The 13,179-nt window shown below is 34.8% G+C and overlaps 1 protein-coding gene across 3 annotated transcripts; it reads left to right on the forward strand.

Annotated features, from left to right (window-relative positions):
- The first annotated feature begins 7,259 nt into the window (after positions 1 to 7,259).
- Positions 7,260 to 12,620, forward strand: LOC104249846 (protein trichome birefringence-like 41). Of its 3 annotated transcripts, none has more exons than XM_009806349.2 (5): positions 7,260 to 7,765; positions 9,344 to 9,515; positions 10,990 to 11,165; positions 11,266 to 11,424; positions 12,172 to 12,620. In XM_009806349.2, exons 1-5 carry the CDS (start codon positions 7,515 to 7,517, stop codon positions 12,464 to 12,466), a joined length of 1,053 nt encoding a protein of 350 aa, XP_009804651.1. In that variant the 5' UTR covers positions 7,260 to 7,514; the 3' UTR covers positions 12,467 to 12,620. The 3 variants fall into 3 exon arrangements, with proteins under 3 accessions (XP_009804651.1, XP_009804652.1, XP_070006197.1); XM_009806350.2 differs by lacking the exon at positions 7,260 to 7,765 and adding an exon at positions 9,028 to 9,094; XM_070150096.1 differs by lacking the exon at positions 7,260 to 7,765 and adding an exon at positions 9,113 to 9,174.
- The last annotated feature ends 559 nt before the right edge of the window (positions 12,621 to 13,179 follow it).

Here is a 13,179-nt window from a genome sequence, read left to right on the forward strand (position 1 = left end):
TCTTCTCCATCATTTGTTTTAACATGTTCGGCCCATCTCATTGTTGGTAGAACTCGGACCTTTCGAGGGCCCTTAAATACCTGACCCTCGATTGTTGTTGTTGTTGTTCCACCTTCCTTGTGTGTTGCCTCCCCAATAGCCTTGATTATTGCCGCTCCAATTGCCTTGGTTATTTTGACCATTCCAATTTCCTTGATCGCTTTGATTGTTACAATTCCCTTGGTTGTTTTGATTGTTCCAACTACCTTGATTGTTTGAATTCCAATTTCCTAGATTTCCTTGTAGTCACAATTATTGTTGATTCGGGTCTTGATTGTTGTTTCTTTGCCCTTGGAAATTGTTCACATATTGTACCTCCTCTTCTTGTTCATTGTACGACTCATCTTGATCAAATGTACTATCATCATGCACATAATTTTCAACCCGGTTTTGCACTTGAGGACCCTTTTTCCTTCTTTTGTTTACCATCATACTAACTCCCTCTATTTCATTGACTTGCTTAGGACCTTGAACTTGTTGAAGTTGAGCTTTGGCCAGTTGATTCATTGTAGTGATCAACTCGGCAATTGCTTGCCCATGATCATGTAATTATTTATGCAAGTGAATCACATTGGATCGCCTTGAGGAACATTTGCTCTACTTTGCCATGCAGATGAAGTATCTGCTATTTGTTCAAGAATCTCACAAGCTTCCGCAGACGGCATTGTCATGAAATTTCCACCGGCAAGTTAGTTGACCATGAATTGATTGGTAGTATTGATCCTCCTATAGAAAGTCTCTTGAATAATAGTCTCTGTCATGTCATAGTTCGGGAACTCTTTCACCATAGTACGGTATCTCTCCCATATCTCATGCAAGGCTCATTGGTTTCTTGTTTGAAAGCTAGAATCTCATCCCTAAGAGTTGCCATATGCCCAGGAGATAAAAACTTGGAAATGAATTTCTCTGCTAATTCATCCCATGTATGGATAGAATGATTTGGCAACCTCTCAAACCAATCCAAGGCCTTCCCCGTAGAGAGAAAGAGAATAGCCTCAACCTCAAAGCATCCTCGGAGATGTTATTCCTGCTTACTCCCCCAGCAAGTGTCAACAAACCCTTTTAAGGACTTGTACGAATTTTGATTCGGAGCCTTAGTGAAGAATCCCCGTTGTTCCAACAACGTAAGCATAACATTTGAGATTTGAAAGTTGACTGCCCTAACGCAGGGCGGGACTATGTCACTTGTGTATCCTTCATTCGACAACACTCGGTGTGGAGCCTCTCTTTGTGGAGAAAGGGGTGGAACGGGAACATTATCATAAGGCGGTCGGCCTTGTCTATTTGCTTGAGGTTCAAGAGGAACCTCTTCAACTTGATCATCTTCCACGTCCACATCCCCCATAGGCATGTTTCCAAAAGGATCATTGTTGTTGAGAGCCATTGTTGACCTACAATTATTTCACAAAAAGATTAGTAACTCGGAAGAAAAGAAGACTTTTCACGAACAAAACCAAATATATAGCTAAATCCGTTTTTAGCTCCCCGGCAATGGTGCCAAAAATTAATCTCGCCCAAGTCACACCCTTAAATTGGGGTTTTGAAGCGGTCGATTGCAATAATAATTACCCAACTAGGAGTCGGGATCGAATCCACATGGAGCGTAGATGAGATTAGTGGTATATATTTGGACTAAGCGTGTAAAGTGTCTAAGTTGCACTTCCACAAACTTTGTTTTGATTCTAATTCTAAATTATGTTACAGTTTGCAAATATAAAATATGAAACTAGAGAATAATGTTTTTGTAGTTGTTTTTCAAATATGTAAAAGATCTAGGGCTATGACTTCTACTTAGGTATTTACCTAACGGGTTGTGGACTTTAGAGTGAGTTTCGGGGTGTATTATATCAATCAACACATAATTACCCATTCAATACCTCTTAGTAAGAGATTGGTTTTGCCCAATTTGGTTTTCTCAAGTCCAAATGGGTATTGCACAAAACACTTGATAAATGATTAAGTCGGGCCTCTAGGTTCAACCCTTTAATTGGGACTATCAATCTCTTAAGTTCATCCCAATTTCTTGTTAGCCAAGTTTTCCTAGAGTAAGTCTTTCTTTATCAAGTAGAGACTAAGTCAAATATGCTTGAATCAGTGTATGCAACCATCAGTTCTATTATTATAGGAAGAACTAGGCTAAATATTACACACCCAATCATAGACAAGCCCTAAATCAAACACCCATTAGGTACCCACACTAGGGTTGGGTCACAACCCTAGCTAGAAATTTAGCTACTCATAGTGGGTGATGAAGAAAATAGAGAAGAAATGATAGTTAAACTCATATTGAAAGATTAAAAGACAAAAATCTAATGTTTAATCACTAGAGTAAGCTAAAATTGCCTAAACCAGTAAAGAAAAATGGTTACAGATGTTTGGATATTCAAAACTTGACCTAATTTCGTGAAAGAAGTCTATTTATACACAGCTGGAAATTTCGGACAAAATTGCCCTTACGGAGGTTCTGCGATCGAACAATTCCATGTGCGGTCCAAACTTCTTCTTCAGTCTTGGCAGGAACTTGGTCTACGGTCACATAATTCTGGGTTGCGGCCGCATGTTGCTTGTTCTGTGGTTCGCACAATAGTGAGTGCGATCGCGCACGCCCTTTCTGCGGACTGCACAAATCTGTGTGCGGCCGCATGGCTAGATTCTGCGATCCCACAATAATTGTGCGGTCCGCATATCCTTGAAGCTTGAACTGGGACTTCTCTTAACTTGAACTCTTTGGTGGCTTCTGCGGCCAGACAATAATTGTGCAGTTCGCACTTTACGTTAGATCTCTATTGGATTTTCTTTGTATTTTGCGGCCACAGAAAGAATTCTGCGGTCCGCACATTTAGCCTTTTGTCTGCTTTTTGTTCTTGAGTTCATATTACTCCTTTTTGAGTTGGATTTCATCTTTGTGGCTCATTTTCCAACACTCATGCATTAAAGCACATTTCATCAGTTTTCGAGAATACAATTTAGTACTTTTGGACTAAAACGAAAGCTAAAAGGCACTAATAAGTAGTAAAAATCCCAACTTATTGGTCAGGACGTTACAATTGAGTTCACAAAACAAACTGCAAATTATATATTCGATAACAGAGACACACACTAGAAGAACGAGGAGAACCAGAAAAAAGAAGGGGGTTCGTTTGGGTCCGAGCAGAATTTGTGAGATTGAATTTAATTTGAAATCTGCTAAAACTTTGAATTTGCTGAATTATACTTTTTCCTTTTTAGAACTAAAATTCCATTTGTTATGGCTTAAAATAGGTAATACACAACTGGAAGGAGTCTTATTAGATGAGGAATGGAGAGAAAATAGGAATGGAATGTATATAATTTGTTAGTAATCCTTGTTTGGGGCGGATAATATACAAAATTAGGATAATTTTGGTAAATAAGTTTCAAATATCGTATAGGAAGGAAAAAATCTATTTTATCAAAACCAAACCAAACAAATTATATAGGTTTGGATTGGTTCTGTTTTGTCTGATTTTTATTGGGTTTTCAGATTCTTTTATTATATGAATATTATTTCAATCTTACTTTGTTAAATTTTTTATAAGTAAATATATGTTTACTAAAAATTAAAAAAATTGACAAACATATGATATATTAAAATATTCTTATGGGAGAATTTTTTTAGTAACATATGATAGTTTTTCTTAGTCACCTGACAATAATTTTTCGTTGATGGCACTTTCAAGGTTAACCGAATTTAGTAATTAAACATAAAAATCAATATGATACATAAATAATGATATTTTTTATTTAATTTAAATTGTTGAAATACCACTTCAAGTTCGAAAAAAGATATAAGAAACTAATAGATCTTGACATATGAATAAGAAAAAACAAAGAGATTGATGCATTTCAGTGACGCTTTATAAGAAAGTGATCACACAACCTATTATTTAAAGTTAATAAAAATGGAACACGTCATATTTAACTAAATATTATATCCCATAAGAGAATCACAAATATTTCTAAATATTTTCTAAAGAAAATTTTATAAAAGGTCTTAAAAGTATATATAAAATTTTATATTTATATGTCGGCTTGGTTCGAATTTTCTTACTCAATACCAAACCAAATCCAACTAACACTACTTGGGGTTTTTAATCGATTTAGTTTAACTTTTTGATTTGGTGAGGTTTTTCGGTTCAGTTTGTACACCTTTAGTAGTATCTGTCATTTTAAACTTTTCATGAAATGCACACCTTCGCGAGAAAAACTTCACTAGTATTTTTGGTAACAATGTAAATATTACTATTAACAACAAACTCCAATATACCTATTGTATGCGGTCAAAATCAAGGAGCCCGATTTTGAAGTCTTAAATTGGACTATGAGTCCGAGTCCAGGCAACTCGAAGCGAGGGTCGGACTTGATTGAAGGACACACATTTCGAGGGAGCAGATTGGAGGCCTGGCACGACCTACATCAAGGGCAATACAATCTTGAAGACACTCAAGAAAGAGAGGAAATTTCTCAGGGACACGTGGATCAAGGCATAAATCAGAAGATAAGATTTGTACGAAATGGTACAGGTCCGTACTAGGTAGTTATACACCGTACAAATAGAATTCTTTACTACAATTAGGAATGTACAATATTGGAATTTTCTCCTCCTATATAAAGGGGACCCCAATCATTTATAAAAGACACATTATTCACTGCAATAAAATATTCTACTCTGCTTTTCTTGTTTACCGTGCTCAACAATTGTTCTTCAGCTTTATTGTTTTTACTTTATTATTCATACTTCATTGCTCTTACCTGAACTTGAGGCCCCTAAGAAAGTCAAGCTCGAGGTCCTTATTATTCTAAAAACACTTGTTTGGTTCATCAATTCCTCTTACTTAAACTTAATATTATTTGTATTTCACACTCTTCCGAAGACTCGAATCGATGCACAATGCTCCAAAACTAGCCAATAATTATGAAAATCCATTAATATATGCTAAATTACTCATTAAAATTCAATTTATAACAATTCCTAACCTCGATCAAAAAGTTGACAAAATTGTCCTCGGGCCCACGTATCCGGATTCCGAAATTTTTCGAAGATAAAGTTTACACATGAACTCGCGAACTCAAATATATGATTTTCTCTTAGTTCCATGCTCAAAATCGTGGTAAAAATCCAAAATATAAATTTCTAGGTCTCCTACCAAAAACCCACAATTTCTACCAAATTTTCATGCTCAAAACCGTATATGATCCAAGTATTAACTCAAAACTAGTAGAATCCACTCACCTCATGCTAGGTGGTGAGAATGGCACCTCAAAGTTGCTCCAAAATCGGCTCCAATGGAAGAAATGGGATTGAAATGAACCCAACCCCCAATTCAAAAGAACTCACTTCTCCAGCATTTCCGCACCTGCAGTCTCTTGACCGCTTCTGCGGTTCCGCAGGTGCGGATCAAACGCCGCTTCTGCGGTTTGGGGCTCCCAGCCCATTTCTGCTTCTGTGTACTCTCCTCCGCAGATGCAGTTTCGCATCTGTGGTCCCAGCTCTCCCCCACCAATTTCACATCTGCGATTATAGGGCCGATTCTGCGGCTCCGCACCTGCGGCCCTAGTCTCGCAGGTGTGGTTACACCAGCAACCAACAACTTCAGCCTTTTCCAAAATTCCATTTTCGATCCGTTAACCACCCGGAATCCACCCGAGGCCCCCGGGACCCCAACCAATCATATCAACCAGTCCCAAAACACATTACAGACTTGCTCGAGGCCTCAAATCATATCAAACAACGCTAAAACCATGAATCGACCTCCAATCCAAGCTTTATGAACTTTAGAATTTCAAACTTCTACTTTCGATGTTTAAACCTATCAAATCATGTCCGATTGACCTCAAATTTTGCACACAAGTCATATTTGCCATTACGAACCTATCTAGCATGAAACTAATCTGTTGCACCAATGTTTTCTTCATTTGATCATCCACTCCAATCACAAAAATGCTTGACTTATCCATGTTGGCCACTAACCCTATTATTTTGATGTAATGTGGTAATGCCTCCGTTACTCTTGCTATTGGATTTGGTGTTCCTTCACTAATATTTTTGTCTAAAGAAATATTATGCATTTTATTCATTATGAGTACTTATTTGGGGTACAGTCCTTCTCGTATAATATCACTAAAGAAGGTGCTACCTTTTAGTTTCTTTTTCCAAAAATAGACAAAAACAATTAAATTTGGAGAAAACGTCAACGTGCACAAGATGCAAAGATCAATGATGCCTTTAATGCCATAAACCAATCAAATAATTACTTCTAATAGACACAAATTCACCCTTTGAAGATACTATTGACCCATGATATTAAGTTATTAAAGCATTATATTAAGAAGTAATGGAGGCACTTCTAATGTAGACGAGACCAATTAAAAGTATTAAATTGTTTGTCTTGACCATTAAATTGCAATTAATTGATAATAAAGCACCACACCACCAACTCTTTCAAGGGAGAGGGGAAGGAACAAATAGTAGACGTCGCTTGATTTATGGTACAAAGATCTACTATTATTTTTGTTTGATTTCTGTTTAGTGTTAAGTTTAAAAAATTGGTGATATTTTAATTTGGTTTGGTATTAAATGAAAAGAAAATTTGAGTCGAAAATAAATCAAATTAACAGTACACACACTTTTACAAATTTATGTATGTAAATGTAACTTTTGCAATAATTATATTAGACTATTGGTTGAGAAATATAACATGTCTATTCACGTAAGGTTTTGTAATCAGCAATGAAAATATATTTTTTAGTAATTTAGAAAAAATATTACTCTAAACTAAAGTACTATTAGTAATTTAGCAATTTAGCCATGTTTCAAAAGAAGACTTTCAGTGAGAAACACTTTTGTGTTTGACTAATTAATTTGAAAAATACTTTTGAGGATCAATTTGCTTTTGACCAAACTTTTAAAAAATGATTCTAAGTATAATTTTCTCAAAGTTATATTTTTCAAAAAAGTTTTTTTGAAAAGAAGTTATTTTTTTCTGTTTCTCAAAAAATGTTTCTCTTCTACTCAAAAGCTTTTTTTTGTCTTTTAAAAATTTGACCAAACACGTTAACTTTAGAAAAATATTCTGGTAAAAAAAAAAAACTTTTGGCCAAAAGAGAAGTTTGCTCTACTTCTCTGCCCTGCTGTCCTGTTATATTTCCTAATTTGGTTAAATATGTGAAAAAACAAAACATCAGATCTTGGTAATCTACTCGGGTTAAATGCGTGAAGAAACATATAAAGGTTCTCTTTATAACAATTTTTAACTTATTCATACATCTCACTTTGTTTTCAGAAAAGTTGTGACTCCATCTAAATAATCTTCCCGTAGATCTTAGCAATCTACTCTCTGTGCTTTATGAGCATATATATACATATGCAAATAGACATACAAAAGCACAGAGAAGTAGTAGCAAAGAGGCAATTCTGCTTCTGTTTCTCTCTTTAAGAAATAGCCATCATAAGAAACATGGGATTGAAGGGTGGCTGGATTTGTACTCTAATAAGTCTTTTTGTGCTTCTTTTTCACCATTCAAATGCACATCCACAGCCGAGCTGCAACTATTTTGAAGGAAGTTGGGTTGAAGATGAAACTTATCCTCTTTATAATTCAACACAATGTCCTTTCATTGAACATGAATTCAACTGCCAAAGGAATGGCCGTCCTGATCAAGATTACCTTAAGTACAGATGGCAACCCCATGCCTGCTCCTTAAAGAGGTAACTCTATCTCTCTATGTCTATGCTTTTTCTCCACAGATTATTCATAGTGGTGAAGTTCGGAATTTCGTGGCAAGTCGTTGAAATAAATTTACAGATAATTTTATTTGATTCTTGTTTTTGAATTGTTCTAATCTAAAGATGCTTAAAGGACCATTTGGCCATAAAGTTTTTTTTTTCAGAATTAGTTTTTAGACATAAAAATTTTAAATTTCACTTGAACTTGAATTTCAGAATTTTTTGGAATATTAAAAACTACAAAAAATGATTTTTTTATATAAAAAATGATTTTTTTATATAAAAAAATTTCATTTCAAATCACTCACAAAAATTCAAAAAACAGCTCCAAATTGTATTAATGTCCGAACACAACTCTAATTTTCAATATTTTTACTTGAATTCTTTTTTACTTTTTTCCAGAATTTCACAATTCTTATTTCCAAATGCCACATAATTACAATCTGAGTGAAAATGAGTAATGTACAATGATTTCTGAAAGTGATGGGGGGGCTTGAGGGTAGATTGAAAGAATTGATGGAGGTGATCATATGAATAAATGTTTGTAAATTGTAACGTGACCCGTGACCCGTGACCCGTGACCCACCCCTCACAAAAGTGGCAGACCTAAATCCTACTAATGATTTTTGAATGGAAATCTCGAATACCGTAATACAATCTTTGCGTTGCCAGTAATCGGCTTTTTTCATTTCTCTTTTTCCGCCCTAATAAGTGCTCCTTTTTGCCTCCCTTTTTTCCGAGTCATTACTGTCAAGGTTTAATGTAGTATTAGTCATTTTAGTGTTGATTATTTTAAGAAAATAAGATGTCATTAATCAATCTTTTTTCAAAGTTTTCAATTAAAAGTAAAAATTAATCGAGACATTTAAGTGAGATATAATTGAGCCTACATTCAATATTTTCTATTCAAAATGTTAATCTCCGAATCTAATTACTTAATGACATATTTTAGACTTTAGTCAATTTGATCATAGATTGCCACACAGGTAACATACTGGACGATGAAACATATCTGACATAGATCCCCCCTCCCATAGTCCCATGTGCTAATAACAAAAATACATAGCTTTTTTTAACAATGCCACGGGCCACACTGTTGAGGGTCTAGGATGTTTGTTACTGTACTGTTGTAGGGCCCCTCTCACTTCTTTATCAGATTTCCAGTTGTAAGATAATCATTTTATATTATGTTTGCTGAACTGTCACTATAAGCATTGATTAAAGAGCTTTGGAGTCTTTAACCAACTTATGGAAATTCTTGATAGTTAGAAAAGAGAACAACTGGGTAGAAATACTTATGATCTTATTCGGGTTAGACAAATACAATTTTTCTTTTCTAAAATACACAAAAATTTGTCAAAATTAAATGCATCTATGTTCTAGTAGCTAGGGTAATCTAATATTCAATCCGTAAATTTAGGGCAATTGGTGGAGTAGGATAATTTCGTTATAAACCCTTACATAATTTAGTTTCTTGTCTTCTCAAATTATCGATTACTAGTGGGTTAATCAAAAGACTTATCTGATATTTTTTTTTGTTGTTGTGTGAAATACATGCAGATTTGATGGAGGGGCATTCTTGCAGAAATTCAAAGGGAAAAGTATAATGTTCGTGGGAGATTCTCTCAGTCGAAACCAGTGGCAATCACTTGTATGCCTTCTTTACACATCAGTTCCTAAGACCAATTACAACGCAACTAGAGTTGGCGATGTCTCTATATTCACTTTCTTGGTAATGTTTCTTTATCATTTTCCCTATATAGACATTTTCTCCTTGATACGTTCACGCAACGTTATGAGACAACTAAGGGAAAATAATACTAGCAGGAAGGGAAAGAAATTTTAGGTTGCAAGTTTGTGCTGTCACTTTTAGTGTTATCCTTCACTTAGTGTTACAAGTATTTTCAATAAAAGTACTTTTTGCTGAGAAATTTGACTAATCATTTTGAAAAACACTTTTGACCAGCAATTAATGTTTGACCAACATTTTAAAAAGTGCTTTTATTTTTTTAAAAAAAAAATACTTTTTAAAAAATTTACTTTTCGAGAGAAACTACTTTTTTCAACTTCTCAAAAACAGTTTCTACTTCTAGTCAAAAATATTTTTTTCCATCTAAAAGTTTGGCCAAACACTTTAATTTTAGGGACAAAAATACTTTTAACCGAAAAAAACAATTTTGACCAAAAAAACTTATAGCGTGTTTGCCCAAGCTTCTCCAAACCTAGAAGCACTTTTTTAATTAAAAAAGTATTTTTTTCAAAGTTGAAGTGTTTGGCGAAACTTTTGGAAGAGAAAAAATTGCTTTTGAGGAGACACAGAAACAATTTTGGAGAAGCAAAAAAAAAATAGTTTCTCTCCAAAAACATTTTTTTGAAAAATGCTTTTGAGAAAAATATACTTAGAAGTACACTTTCTAATAATGAAGGATTTGGCTCTTTTAGTGGAAGTCCACGTATCTTAGCTAATGAAAGATGTATTCCTCGATTAAATCTTTTTTTTTATTTCCCACTTGGTGTTCGGTATCCGCATTGGAGCTTGGCTATATCCGGATTCGCGCCGCGTAGGGCCCCATTCGGGGAGAAGCACTCCCTACCAAGGATTTTTCCATACCCAGGGCTCGAACTCGAGACCTCTGGTTAAGGGAAGAACAGTCCCAGAGGCGGATCCAGGATTTAAAGTTTATGGGTTCCTATAACGACCTTAAGTAAATATACAATAAATAACTGGATTCACAATCAAATATTTATGAATATTTAGTAGATATTTTAATACATATATATGATATATGCAAAAATTACTGGGTTCACGGGAATCCACATTCAATAGGCTGGATTCGCTCCTGAACAGTCATATTTACTGCACCACATCCTTTTGGTGGTTGCTCGAATAAACATTAAGCAATGGTTGGAGCAAATATGAACCTTCAACACATGCTACAAGTGCCAATGTCCAATCATATCAACTTTGTAACCTCATTGGCTTATTTGCCATGCCACCGTGTTTGAAAATCGTGCGCCTTATTTTGTAGAGAGATTGCTAGTGAGGCCTTCTATAATTACATTTTTCAACTTACATCAAGGATCAGACCCTTAAATAACAAGGTATCTAAATAATAAATTCAGACAAATTTAGGGGATCATCCATATATTTGGCCAATTTGCAACCTTACATAAATTGTTAAGTAATAAACATATTGTGTTTTCAGGATTTTGGAATTGACGTGATGTTGGATCGGAGTGTGTATTTGGTGGACGTTGTGAGGGAAGCAAAAGGCAGAATCTTAAAACTAGACTCAATTGAAGGTGGCAAATTGTGGAAAGGAATTGACATGCTTATCTTCAACACTTGGCATTGGTGGAATCGCAGAGGACCCACTCAGCCGTTAGCTCTCTTACTACTTTGCTTATTTTCATTTTTAGCACAAACAATTCAAAATTTAGAACTTCACAGCCTTTTTTTGTTTTGTCACTTTGTTTTGCAGATGGGATTATATTGAAATCGGAGGTCAATACTACAAAGACATGGACCGTGTGGTTGCTTTTGAGAAAGCACTGATTACATGGGCTAAGTGGATTGATACAAATATTTATCCTGCAAAAACTATGGTTTTCTTTCAAGGAATTTCCCCATCACATTACAAGTAAGGCTGTGATCCAATCAAAAGTTTCCATACTCTAATTTGGTCTAATCTCGCTAGGAATAAGTACTCAAGATATGATTCACGCTTTTCAGCTTTTCCCATAAGATCAAGCGTAATTTTCATGAATGTTCACTAAATTTCAGTTTATTCCATCGAAGTCATGAGACTAATTTTTTGTAATGAAAAAGTTACTCAACTATATTTATGTATCACGTAAAATAGAAAACAAAGAAAAAAAGTCCGGTCGCAAAATACACAAGTCGGCTGACAAATGTATAAAATTGTTATATAAATATAGTCATACCAGAGCTCACCTTATATACGTTAACCCACGTGACAATACTGCAAAAAAAAAAAAAAAAAAAAAAATTCTAACATTACTTAATACCTGATTTATTTCACCATTTGACAGATAATGTTTCTTTTCAATTTACTTTTTAAGTGGGTCAGAAAATGTATTATTATTATTTTTTAAATGGTGCCACTTGGATATTATAAGGTACTGAAGTAAGTCTACTAGTTTCTTGGGGCCTAATTTAGCCATTCTTGGGGCTGTTGTTGTTGTTGTTTTGTGACTTTGGTATAATGAATTGGAAGTTGAATAAGCATCCGAGAAAATAACCCTAAGATCTATTACCATGTTATGTTCATGTCAAAGACAAATAGCAATCTAATTTATTAGTCATGCAAGAAATAAAGTTGCTATTTGATCATTCTCACTATTTTTTTGCTTATTAAAAACAACAGTGGTACCGATTGGAATCAACCAGGCGTGAAAACTTGCTTAGGGCAGAGGCAACCGGTAAGTGGTTCGACATATCCAGGAGGCTTGCCACCAGCATTGACAGTGCTGAAGAATGTATTAAGCACAATTGAGAAGCCGGTGACATTACTTGATGTCACAAACCTTTGCCTATTGCGTAAAGATGGGCATCCTTCAATTTATGGGCTTGGTGGAAGAACAGGAATGGATTGCAGCCATTGGTGTCTAGCTGGGGTTCCTGATACTTGGAACCAAATATTGTATAACCTTGTTTCTTAATTGAACTTTCAGTATTTTCTTTCATTAATTGTTCAAATACTTCAGTTGTCACATACAACAGATAAGAGAAGAATTGGTCATTAACAGGATATGAGGATACCCTGTGAAAAGTTGAGATTATTACAACATTTCTTAGTATGTTTTTGTGGTGCTATGACTGCTATCTGTAGAACAAATACAGTCATTAATCTTTTTTTTTTTATTTTTTTTTTAAATTTTACCATCAAGAGATAGTTGATTTTATTGATCAAACAGAAAAGAGAACGAACAATTTGCCAATGGAGACTAGAGGTCTAGAGCAAGACTTATTGCAAGAAATACAATTTGATTGAAATGGGAAAATCCTCATATCTCTATGCAATCAAATTGTTTATGACAACTAAATTCTGCTGCTGTGGTTAATATGATTTTTCTTAATATAATTCAGAAAATTATATCTACTTAGTGTATTGGTAAAATTTGACTATGACTTGTGGATAGATCACATGATGACACGATATCACTTGGAATAAGTTTTATCCCGAAAACAAGATAGTAGCGGAATTTGATCCTAGAAGGAAATATATAGGGTTCAATGACTCCTCCCTCAAGAAATGAGTGTCATATCTCAGTGAAGCACCTTTAAGGTGGTTCGGGGGATTTATGGGTGAAGTCATAGACCGGAACTTGACTTGGTCCTCAACCGTCCCCGAAATGCTAGGGATTCCCTCGCA

Source organism: Nicotiana sylvestris, chromosome 6 (genome assembly GCF_000393655.2).
Source record: "Nicotiana sylvestris chromosome 6, ASM39365v2, whole genome shotgun sequence".
Lineage (NCBI taxonomy): Eukaryota > Viridiplantae > Streptophyta > Magnoliopsida > Solanales > Solanaceae > Nicotiana > Nicotiana sylvestris.

What these genes read in the sequence shown, in the direction of transcription:
- LOC104249846 (XM_009806349.2), top strand. Translation starts at nt 7,515, where the DNA reads ATGGGATTGAAGGGTGGCTGGATTTGTACTCTAATAAGTCTTTTTGTG. An exon ending in CATGCCTGCTCCTTAAAGAG is followed by an intron (nt 7,766 to 9,343) that starts GTAACTCTATCT and finishes AAATACATGCAG; the next exon opens with ATTTGATGGAGGGGCATTCT. An exon ending in CGCAGAGGACCCACTCAGCC is followed by an intron (nt 11,166 to 11,265) that starts GTTAGCTCTCTT and finishes TTTGTTTTGCAG; the next exon opens with ATGGGATTATATTGAAATCG.